General features: G+C 36.5%; 1 protein-coding gene across 1 annotated transcript in view; it reads right to left on the reverse strand.

The window, feature by feature from the left end:
* The window catches only part of TRPM6 (transient receptor potential cation channel subfamily M member 6), a 121716-nt gene that overhangs the window by 68022 nt on the left and 40940 nt on the right, over positions 1-12754 (reverse strand). Inside the window, exons 10-16 of the mRNA XM_065878353.1 lie at positions 11886-11958; positions 11666-11766; positions 8503-8637; positions 7369-7422; positions 5402-5542; positions 3009-3110; positions 940-1220 (exon numbers count right to left, since the gene is read on the reverse strand). Of these exons, the coding sequence (XP_065734425.1) occupies positions 940-1220; positions 3009-3110; positions 5402-5542; positions 7369-7422; positions 8503-8637; positions 11666-11766; positions 11886-11958 (887 nt within the window). The remainder of the gene's footprint in view (positions 1-939; positions 1221-3008; positions 3111-5401; positions 5543-7368; positions 7423-8502; positions 8638-11665; positions 11767-11885; positions 11959-12754) is intronic.

Below are 12754 nucleotides of genomic sequence, written 5' to 3' on the forward strand. Positions count from 1 at the left end.
TGGTGCATTGGTTAAGAATCTGCCTGCCAACGCAGGCTCAAACAGGTTTGAACCCTGGATCAGGAAGATCCCACGTGCCGCAGAGCAACTAAGCCCGTGTGCCACAACTACTGAGCCTGCATGACAGCTACTGAAGCCTGTGCACCTAGAGCCCACACACCACAACGAAGAGTAGCCCCCGCACACTGGCAACTAGAGAAAGCCCGCGCGCAGCAACAAACACCCAACACAGCAAATAAATATATAAATAAATAAATTTAAAGATTTTACAAAATACACAGATGACTTAAGTAAGAAACTAGACCTGGAGACACCCCCAGGTGATCTTCTTGGAGGTTGTTTTCTCTAAAAAGTAGACACTGTCATTCTCTGGAATTTTTTAAATCAAAATGATAAATTAGTTTCTATTAACTCTAGCTTGCTTGCTTTCCCTACTATTACAATGCTTTAGTAAATCAAAAAATCAAAACATTTCTAACTTTTCTATCTTCTACCATCACTCTCTGGTAATTTAATACATAATATATTTGTTTTCCTGCCTGAGCGGCACTTAAAGAACAAATTTTAATATAACTTAGTATCAAAGAGTTTGAGAGTTAGGAGGGACTTCCAAAATCATTCATTGAACATTTTATAGTGAAGAAACTAAAGTCCCGAAATCTGGTCAAGTGATTTGACAATTAGTAAAGAGCTGGAATAGGTCTAGAACCCAAGTCTCCTGACTTGAAGGCCACCTCTCTTCCTTTTAGTCCTTAAAATACCTCAAGACCCTTATTTATGGGAGAGTCCATGAACCACACTCATCTTACAAGTTCACTTCTTACAAGTTCACATCTTACAAGTCCACTCATCTTACAAATTCTAAGCTGAGGGAGATAAACATGTCTAACCATTCTAAGAACTGTCGATGTTAATATTAGGTAAAGGGAGAACTCCTACTTTGAGTAATTTTTCAGCTCTTCTGAGGCATCATCAACCATGTTGCTCTCCTTGGCTTCCCGGGCCATTGCTCGGTACAGTATACAAGCAATTACTGCCTTGACTGTGGCCTCCTCTCCGTGCTGCCAGAAGAACATGGCCATCTTCTGCCTTTTCATTAGCACAGCCCAAACCAGCAGGTCATTATAAGGATAAATAAAGCCAGTAGAGTCAGGGTCATCTGATATATTCTGTTCTTCTTTTGACTTCTTCCTTGATTTATGAAGGGCTACAGACCTTTCCTGTTAGAATACAATATAGGAATGGATGTCCAAATACTCAAATGCATGATGTTCTACCTGACAAAACACATCAGGTATCTTAAAAATATTTTTAAATCACCGAAAAGAGATGGAAATAATAATAGAACTTTATAAATCAGAAACCAAAATTTTGGCCTTTTTTAATCCATTTCTTGTTGCATCTAATAATTCCAGGGTCCCTAGGCTGAGATACCTTAAGTTCACTTAACACAACTTAAAACACTATACCTTTGGAATAGAGCCACTAACTATACAACAATTTTCAATTTATCAAGGAAATGGGCTGAAATAACATGAGATAAACGATAACTATTAAAAAAAGAACTCTAACCTTACCTTACAAATAGATTCATTATCTTCCTCTTAGAAAAATGGCAACTAGTGTTGCCAACATTCATACAAATAGATTGATTTTAATTTTGCTTTCCTTTATTCTGACTATATTCCCCTAATGATGGTAATAGGTAATAATGAAATACTATTCTCTACCTGGTAAAACCACCTTTTACAGATCATCTCAAAAACCATTCTAACCCCAATAGTCTTCTATATCACTTCGTATGTATCTCTCTCTCGATGCTCATCGTACTGCACTGTGGTTATTATTTTGGGAGGAAGGGTGGGACCATTTCTCAGTCATAATTATATCTTCTCCAACACACCTGCCTCTCAAATTCAACCAAGTGCCCAAACTAATGCCTGGCAAATAACAAGATTCAATAATCATTCTTTTTTTTTTAACATCTTTATTGGAGTATAATTGCTTTACAATGGTGTGTTAGTTTCTGCTTTATAACAAAGTGAATCAGCTAGACATATACATACATCCCCATATCTCCTCCGTCTTGTGTCTCCCTCCCACCCTCCCTATCCCACCCCTTTAGGTGGTCGCAAAGCACCGAGCTGATCTCCCTGTGCTAGGCGGCTGCTTCCCACTAGCTATCTATTTTACATTTGGTAGTGTATATATGTCCATGACACTCTCTCACTTTGTCACAGCTTATTCTTTTTAATTAAAGGAGATCACAGCAAAAATAGTAACAAGCTTCCTCTATTTCTATAAATGAAGGGAATTTATGTTCATGTTTTATGACCAACGGTAATTTTATGAAATATCTTTTCATTCTAAGAGCTATAAAAAGCAAACCTCTTTCAGCCAACATAGGAACCATTTATATGGAAACTCTTAACAAAAGCATTCACCCCCAGAGGAAAGTGGGATTGAGGTAGTAAAGGGAGGGGGGGCATAATACTGCTCACACACACTCACATGCACACACACAGTCATAAATACATTATCATTGTCATACTGTAACATTAGGCCAAAATTATTTTTTAGAAAGCTTCAAAAGGGAAAAAAGAAGATGCAAGAGGGCAGTGTCAGAGAAAAGAAAGGAGAAGGAAACAGTCACCTCCAATTAGCCTTGGGGAAAGGAGGAGGAGGGTGCAATGTTGGGCTAATAATTCTATTTTTTAGTACCATCCCATGGACTGCCTTCCTGAGTCAACATCTGGACATGGTAGAGGTAGGAACAAGGAAGGCAGCCTGAGGTGCCAGCCCCGGCAAATCATTTCGTTGCTTGTCCTGGGCGTTTGCTCATCATTGTTAGAGGACACCTGTATTATGCTTTTGACTTGCACCATCTGTTTATAGTAATTGTAAATGATCCCTCTATTTGTATTCCCCATTCTCAAAATTTAAATGAAGAAAAGATCTCAGTCTTTAAGGACAATTTTATTTTCAAATCTAAAATAAGTAACTGGTACCTTGACTTTGTAAGGTTGGGCAGTTCTAATGAACTGGTAGTGCAGTGTGCTTTCTGCAGATTCATTTCTATTTCCTGAGCGGCATCTTCGGTGAAGAGGGGGCTGGGGAAGGCTTTGAGCAAAAGTGGTCACTTGCTGGAATATGTTATTTTATTTTTAAAATAAAACAAGAAGGGGAAAAGATGATTATAGTGGTAACAATTAACATTTTATTTCTAGACAATAAAAACAAATATAATATTGTGTCCTATCAAATATCCAATGGTTCTGTCTCTCATCCAAGATCAGTAGTTAATTACTCCTCCAACAAGAGCCTCTCACGATCCCCTTCTTACTAAGCACACTCTTATTTCCTAACATCTTAGAGAACATGTTCTTTTGCTCCCTATCATATATCTGCATTCCTTTTCTATGTGGAAATTCCATTAGAGTCAATCGATGTTCTATACCTGAAACAAGTTCAGAATGGGCAATGAAGATTCACAGTTCTGATAAGAAAAAGTTCCCATTCACAAACAGCTCCAAGGTTAAGCTTCAGTTAGAAAGTTACAGAATTTCTCCAGGTGTTATATCACTACTGGAATTCCAGTGGCTAGGCCCGATAACAACATAATTAATTGCTTGTCAGCATGAAGCTGTCATCAATGAAAAACAAAAACAAACGAGAGCATTCTTAAAGGGACTGACGTAAAATTCCCAATACAGACCGTATCAGGAACTTTGAACTTTATTTTACTTATTTATTAATATTTATTTATTTATTTTATTTGTACTTTATTTATTTATTTTTAGTTTGTGTTTTACAGATATAAGTTAGATGTAGAAGTAATGGGGTCCAACTGTTTAAAGAAACTACTCACATTATTATCATTATTATTACTGTGATATAGAATTAATAGTATCACTAGTAATAATCATAATGACTATTAGTATTAAGTTACTCTATACCCTCTATGTACCAGGAATACGGGTTTTCCTGGCTATTCTAGGTATTATTTTATTTAATCCTTTTGATAAATTTATGAAAGGGGTATTATATTATTATTCCCATTTTAAAGATAAGGAAACTGACACACAGAGAGGTTAAGTTTCTCCCTCAAGATTACACAGCTACTAATGAACAAAACTAAGGTTCAGTCCCAGATCTCTCCGACTCCAAACCATGTATTCGTTAACCGCTACGATCTAACTTACTAGGAAACACAATAAACTCTGTACTCCTTCACTAGAAAATCATTAGAGAAACGGGCAGTTTCCTACCCATTTCCAGAAAGGGCATTAGAGGAACCTGCCTAGCATGCTCCCCACTGGGCTGCGCCAAGGTCACAGTCAGTCCTATACCTGCCACTGGTAACCTCAGAGCAAGGCATATTTTGTTTACTTGAGGGCATTGATACCTCAAGTGTATCCCTATGCCTGTGAAATGCCAATAAAGAACATTTTCTCTTTGAGAGTTGGGTTTCTTTCTGTTTTGTTTTCTCATCCCTCAAAGCCAAGCTGGGTTTTCACTTCACATCATTCTTTAAAAATAAAGGTCAAAAGTAGCTTGATATTCTAGACTCTTCATGTGATCTTATCCCAAAGTATCTTTCCAGTGTCATCCCTCACAACCTTCTGGCACTTGTCCAGTGACAAAGGTCTCCTTGTCACTGCAAAACCATACCCTGGTGTTCACAGCACTGTGCCCTTAACTGTTCCCGCTCTTCTCTCAGCCAAAAATGCCCCAAACTACCTTTTCTAACACTCTCATTATCCCCTAATAAGAACTAGGCTCTTCAGTTTACTGATCTGTACTGGCAATTTTAAGAAACAAGCAATGTTTTCTCTGCTAATCAACTAACCAGCAACTCTAATTTTACATGCCTAGACTTTCAAAAATATGATAGAAAATAAAATACGTATAATATGTATTTTCACATGGTACATTCTGCATGCATCTTCCAATATAACCCCTAGAGACTTGTTCCAAGTTTGTCATCTCCAGGCTATGTACTATTATGAGTTATAGATATAATCCTATTAAGCTTTCCACTTCTGTATTTTCAAAAGATAAAGAAAGATAAGGAAAGAACCGGTCATCTCTCCCTCTAATACTTCTCACCACATACTTCTGTGTCAATACGGCACATATTATATCCTGTCTTGTATTGTGGCTACTTATTCATAAATCTGTTTCCTTTAAAAGTTTCTAAACTCCTGATCTTTATGTCCATCCCAGGCCAGCATGCCAGCACTTAGCACAGTAATTTACATGCAGCAGACATTCAATAAATGTCGATAAACAGCATGTCCATTTTGGAAGCTCTTCCCATCTAAACTTCCCGAGCCATTTTTCTAAAAGTATAACTCCTAGGAATCCTTAATTTTACTAGGGTACTTTTCAATTATGCTACCTTATGTTTTCTGTAGAGGTTGCTGTAGAGGGCTCTGAAATTTTTTCTGGTATAGCTGCTGCGATATGCTCTACCAATAAGGTATTCTATCACCAGTCCAATGTCAATCAGCGTTATTCTGTAGCTTGAGAGAACGGCATGCTGAAACAAAAACATGTAACACGTAACTGTCAGTTCTCTTTTTCTATCCCTTTTGCCACGTCACTAGAACATAACCAAATAAACTGCAAAGAGGGAGACTCACTCTTCAGCCCTAGAACAATGCTTAAGACTCACAAATGAAGGAAGAGCCCCTGAGTTATCACTAATAACTAGAACAAGAACAAAAACAACTGATCACTTAATATGGCAGCTACTGATACAACCTGGTTGTTCAAATGGGAAAAAACACTTAGCCTTAAGATGTTTTCAGTTTCATAGACATGGAATGCCTGCTTTTAAGAGCTCATTTCCTCTCTTTTTCTCTCTCATGCATATACACACTTTAGAATAAAATACATTTAAAGAGAGTACAAAAGATTGTTTTTAGCTGGAAATGACAGAACCACTACAACAAAAGTATAATCACTGGAGGATATGCTGGAGGGTCCAAAAGTAACACTAAGTTAAATCTTAAGCTTCTCTATTGAAATGGCTGTAACACTTTGCACCGTGTTGACCAAATCATACACAAAACAAGAATAGGAAAGGAAGTAGAACACATAGAAATAAGGAACATGAAGCGGCAGAGCAAAATGAGATTTCAAAACACGAGGTTGTGCCAAGACCAGCGTCATGGCTGCTAGGGGCCTGAGTAGCAGGTTTCCAAGCACATGGGCCTTAGGCCAAATGAAAACTGCTCTGACCCCTTAAAGGCCACCACAGTGCCTCTTCATAAGTGTTACTTCTGCACTGTCATTCATAGCACACTTTTAAAGGCACAGAGTGCTGAACAAGATCTTTGAAATGAACAGATTGTGAACAATGTTCCCAAAGCTTTGAACAACAAATACAGATATAAATAAATGCAAATAATTTAATTTATCTCTTTCACATTCATAATTCATTTTTTCCAAGGAACACAAATCACGCTCTCATTTTGCTGCTAGTTAAACACATATCTAGCTATTTCTCTCCCTTTTCTTCAGTTTACCATGACAGAATCAGAGTTTAAGGAGATAATCTAAGGAACATCATTTTGACCCAACATAAATCAATGCAAAGTAAATTTACATCGCCATGGACACTTTTGCTTACTGCTAATCTGCCAACTAAATGTCTTCCTCCAGTCCTTTTACTCCCACCAAATCAACATAATCAGAAAGCCCACACTCTCTCCATCAAGATATTAGACTTCAGAATTAAGGCAAAAAAAAAAGTCAGTTAAAGCTGGAAAGTTCTGGTAATTAATGGGGGATCAGAGATGATTTTAAGTCTGACTTAACTCAAAGTTCAATGAGAATACCGTGAGCAAAATATTAGCAAAGGTATAGACCAGTGGGATCCATCCTGGTTCCCTAGAACAATGCTTAGACTCACCAAGGAAGTGAGAGCCCCAGAGTTATCACTAACAGACAAAACAAGAACAAAAACAAGGGAATCACATACCAGTCCTTCAATAAAGATAACAGAACCAGGAAGTTTCTCTATTTTCAGCAGGTATTATTATCATCATTGGCAATACTGTTGTATCATGTTAAGCTGAAATTTTGCTTGGAAGTTTCTATGTCTCCAATTCATGTTTTATACGAGAAAATAATTATTAGCTAATGCCACTTACTTGGTGGGTCAAATCTTTTAAAACACAAATTACAAGAAAAAATATGAGTGTGGTTTGGTTATGAAATTGTTCAGAGTCACAGGTAAAGAAGGTAGGTAATTTACTAGAAAATCCAAGTCTACATTTTACAAAGCAAAATCTGGTAACACTTCACCACAAAGCTAAGACAATATCAGAAGAAATGTGTACACCTTCATAATTAGGTTACCTGTTTTACATCTCGGACAAGATGATGCAAGAGCATGTTGGTTGGTCCTTGTTTCTGTAATAAAGAACAAAAGGAAGAATTTTAATTACCTTTTAATTACCATGTGCTAGGGAGAAATAAAAAACCTTTATTTCAGAATTCATAAATTATCCAGAATACTGAAAACTTTCTTCAACATCTTTAGTAATGAAGCTTAAGCCAAATTAATTCTAAGGCAGGTATTTCCCAAGAGAAGGTGTGATTAGATTAAAATATTTTTCAATGCAAGATGTATGTATCTAGGAATTAACTAGATACATAATTAACTTTGTGTGGCAAGAGGCAGAAATAAATTTTAACTAATCTGTAACTATTCTTTATTATATATAAATCACACAATTACAAATTTCATCACACAATTATATTCTACCAACAAATATTTATTGAATACTTACTACGTTCATTCAAGCTACTGAGGGATTCGATGAAGAATAAAATTACTTTCTTCATAGAATTTTTACAATCTAATAGAAGAGAGTGGGACTTACACCAAAAATAACCAATAATATGAAGATAGGTATGTTCAAAAGAGTGGCAAATAATCTGTATTATAGGGGCACTATAATACGTGAATTGGAATAATCAAGAAGATAAGATTTGAACAGGGCTTTAAAGAAAGGGTAAGATTCAAAGGCAAGGAAGGACATCTCAAGAAGGGTGCTTGGCTTAAGCAACTGGTGTCTTTACAAGGAGTAAGCCAGTCTCATTTCAATAAAAGGTTTACATAGGAAAATTGCAGGAACAAAATTTTAAGTGTCCTTAGGTTGAAATGCTTCTAATTACTCAATAAAAGCAATTTGTTCTTATTCACATCTTTGGCTTTAATTATGGTCTTACTATCCTATTTTCTTAAATTAGTTTATGCTTCTATTCTGTATAATTAATTAAAATGGGAAACACAGAAATGACTATAGGATACAATGGATTTGGTAAGAAAGTTTCTTCTTTGGTTGAAAAGTCTGTCTCTCTATAAGCTATCTTTGTACATGAACGTTGAAGGAGACTTGAACATTCAAGATATAGTTTAAGCTAAGTGTTAAGCTAATTAATAAATAAATCTTAAGGAGGTGACTAATGAAACGTTCCAGTACTCACTGTATTATAGAGCTCTTCCAGTCGGGAGATGGTAAGAAAGCGATGGAGGTTCATGCCATATTCTATTAAGAGCTTCACGAAATCCACTCGATCCATCACCAAAGCATCTAACATTGCTTGTTCTAGCGAGCCAGGCTTCAGAGGGCAGAAATAAATAAGAGATATAGAGAAATTAAGAAAGTAGAAATAACTAAAGTTATTTAAAGTTAACTAAAGTCTTTAAAGTTATTTAAAGAAATAAAACTATACAGACAAAATAATCATAAAATACATTCTTACTAAGAAATGTTCAGGACCTAAGTGAAGAAATAACAAAAGGTAAACTGAAGGCATAAAAGACCTCTTGAAAAAATGTGTTCTTGGATGAGAAAACTGACTGTGGTAAAGATCTCAATGCTTCCCAAATTAATGTTTGAATTTAATGCAATTCTAATAAAAATCCAAGGTTTCTTTCCCTTCCTTCTTTTCCTTCTGCTTCTTTTCCTTTTTCTTTTTTGTTTTTTGGTAACTTGGCATGTTCCCATTTAAACTATATCCGACTTCTGGGTATAATGGCAAATTAAACACACTCATCTACTTTTACTCCTACCTAAAACCCCACTAAAATTATAGTAAAGGGTTTTTTTTGTCTTTTTGTGTTTTTTTTTTAAAGAAATGAATCCACAAGAACAAGGAGGTCAAGAGTGAAACATTTTAGAAGTTGAAAAGCAGATGGTGAAATGGTAATTGACTTAGCAGTTCCCAAAAAGCCAAAAAATGGAAGTCCCTAGAAATTGGAAAAAAAGTCAAGAACCAAACAAAATCTATGCCACAGAATTCTGGCAGCATAAATTGCCAACACTGGGACCTTCCCACTCATCTTCCCCTATGGATTTCCATAACAATAGGAACAAGGCTTTACCTTGTAAGCAGGAGATTGGAGGATTTCTTTCTGATATTGTGATGAATACAAGAGAAAATATATGAATATGCTAACACTTCAGGTTCCCCAACAAATGAGGGCAGCCAGATCACCCTACTGTGAAGCCCAAATCTACAGCCTCAGAATTTCTAATGAGCTTTCTTTCCTCCACATTTAAACAAAGAGTCCAGGACAAACAGACCAAAAAACGTCAACCAGGAGGAATCAGACAATACAGGAAGAAGAAAACTTCAGAAGAACTATCATTAATAGCTTCAAAAAAACAAAAGAAGATATTATATTCAGGATGCTAAGACCTAGGGTCTGTCATACAGAGTGAAGTAAGTCAGAAAGAGAAGAACAAATACCTTATGCTAACGCATATATATGGAATTTAAAAGCAAACGCTGGTACTGATGAACCTAGCTGCAGAGCAGGAATAAAGAGGTAGACATAGAAAATGGACTTGAGGACACGGGGTGGGAAGGCGAAGCTGGGGCGAAGTGAGAGTAGCATCGACATATATACACTACTGAATGTAAAATAGTTGGCTGGTGGGAAGCAGCAGCGTAGCACAGGGAGATAGGCTCAGTGCTCTGCAATAACCTAGAGCGGGGGGGATAGGGAGGGTGGGAGGGAGGCTCAAGAGGAAGGGGATATGGGGGCATGTATATGCCTATGGCTGGTTCGCTTTGTTGTGCAACAGAAACTAACACGGTATTGAGAAGCAATTATACTCCAGTAAAGATCTATTAAAAACAAAAAAAGTACATGTACACCTTCCCTATGACCCAGCAATTCACTCGTAGAGAAATAAAAACACATGTCCACAAAAAGAAAATAAATAACTAAAAATTAAAAAAATAAAAAGACAACAAATTTGCTCTCAGGAATTAATAATATGCTACCAGAAACAAAAAGCTACATACAAGGCGTGAAAAATTAAACTTGAGGAAATCTACCGAAGAAAAGATATAGAAGATAAGAGGAAAAGATAAGATTAGAGGAGCAGTCCACAGGTCTAACATTTAAATGATAAAATTCCTGAATGAGAGCAGAGAAAACAGGGGAGGAAACTCCCCAGAAAGGAAACACATGATTGCCAAGTTGAAAGCAAGTGCCCAGTGTAATGGATATAAAGACTCATAACGACGCACATCATTGTGAAATCTCAGAACGCTGGAACAAGAGAAGGTTTTTTTTAAACTCCCAGAGAAGAAAGAAATGGTCATAAACAAAGGATCAGAAAAGAGAACGATTTTTACTTCTCAACAGTACTGCTGGGTGCTGGAAACTAAGCATTCAAAATTCTCTAGGAAAATGAGTTCCACCTTGAATTAAAATATATCCAAACATATAAGGCCTCAAAGTTTTTATCTCCCATACTCCCTTTCTCAGGAAGTTACTGCAAGATACACGTCATCAAATAAAGGAGTAAACCAAGAAAGAGGAAAACAGGGGATACAGAAAACAGGCGTTCTAACAAAGGAGGAAATCTCCAAGATGATGAAGGATGACAGCTCAGCACCAGGAATAGCAGGCAACCAGTCCAGATTGCAGCAGGGAGGGCACAGACAGAAATGTTAAGAGCTCTCTAAAATTAATCAGAAAACAGCAATATGACTTATTATTTAGAAATATGGAGATTTATAAACGTCAGAACAGTCCAAAAATGTCAAAAGTGCTAGGCTCTAGTGATTAGCAGGGCAGGGAACTACTGTCTTTTTGGTAGCTTTTTAGTACCATTTGAAGTTTTAAACAATGTTCACAAATTAGTTCAACCCCAAACTAATAGACCTATGGTCTGGTCACAATTGTAATTTTTTTTAAATGAAATGTTAACGGTGATTAGCACTATGAGTAATATTTCTTCTTCCTGCTTTTCTCTGTTTTCACTCATTCCTATTGTGAGCATGCATTACACTTTAATGCAAAAAAATAAGATCAACTTTAAGTTTTGAATAACAATATAAAAATCTGCCCATTCAAAAAGTAAATTAAAAATCCTTCCATCTGTCTTTCCCCCGACTTCCTTTGTCAGCTTCAATTAGGCTGCAGAGCGAGAGGAAAAAATGTTTTCAGGGAGGCAAAGTAGATGAGAGAAATGTCTTAGCGATGGTGTGTACCCAGCATCAGAGATGCTACCCTACCCCCACACCCGTCCCCAAAGCAACCTATCTCTCCTCCAGTTCTCTCTTTTGTCCCTCCCTAACAAACCAACACACGACACAGGTCTTCCAAATAACTTCATCTTCATTATACCTTCCAATGTTGTCCATAAATTAGGATATGTTTCTTGGCAATGTCCATCCTGTCCCAAGCCATTGCCAGATTTAATTGTTCTGATGCTGATAAATTTGTGCCTAGGGTAAAAGAAAGGAATCACATATTCTGTTTATAATATCAACATAAAAAGCACACAGTGCCACAGAATGTGAAAAGAGGGAAGGAGGAACAACTGTAACCTTATTTAGACACTCACCCTTTAGCAGAGCTGTTAGGATTGCTAAATCAAGGTCCTGTGACTCTTCAGAATCAGCATCAAAAATGGTAATCTGTAACAGTTGAAAAACAGAAAGCCATACATTTTGGGGACTAGCAAAGAAATGCTTTCAAAAGTACCCACAAGATTTGCTCTTGAGCTAATGAATTAAGTGAAACATTCATCATTAATGTCAAAAATCACAGAGTTAAAAAAATTATTATTATTTTTTTTTTTTTTTACTAATAAGAGAGAAAACTTTTAAGTAGGGTAATGGCAAATTGTACACATTCAGGGGATTTAAAAAAACTGAAAAATTCCAAGTATCTTAGAGGAAACATGCATGAAAGAACATTACTGCATTAATTTACTATTCACATGCTATAATGGAAAGAAACTCAGTGTCAATTCCTCATGTAAAGAAAACCATTCCTCATTTTGAAAGAATATGAAATGAGATCCTTCTGTTCACCTAGCTTTAGAAACTAAGACGTTTGCTTTTTAACGAGAAATGAATCCTCAAGGATTTGTCATAAAACAAGTGAGGCAATTACAACGCACCCAGTGAGCAAGTACAATGGACAGTGAAGAAAGCCTTCACAACGTCAAAGCCTCCGGTGCATCCTGGCACGTGACTGATTTTTTTTTTAAGACAAATAAGGACATTATTTATGATTATAAAAGGTCTTCTCCTGTTAATGAATGTATCTCAATCTTTGCAGATGAAAATATATAGTAAAGGGACCTGTTCAACAAAAAAGAGCCAAGATTGCCAAGTTCTAGCCCCAGATATGCCACTAACTAAGTCAGTCTTGGGTAAATATCTTAAAACCATTGCATCTCAGGTTCCTCACCCACAAGATGAGAGC

The sequence above is a fragment of the Phocoena phocoena genome, chromosome 6, assembly GCF_963924675.1.
Source record: "Phocoena phocoena chromosome 6, mPhoPho1.1, whole genome shotgun sequence".
Lineage (NCBI taxonomy): Eukaryota > Metazoa > Chordata > Mammalia > Artiodactyla > Phocoenidae > Phocoena > Phocoena phocoena.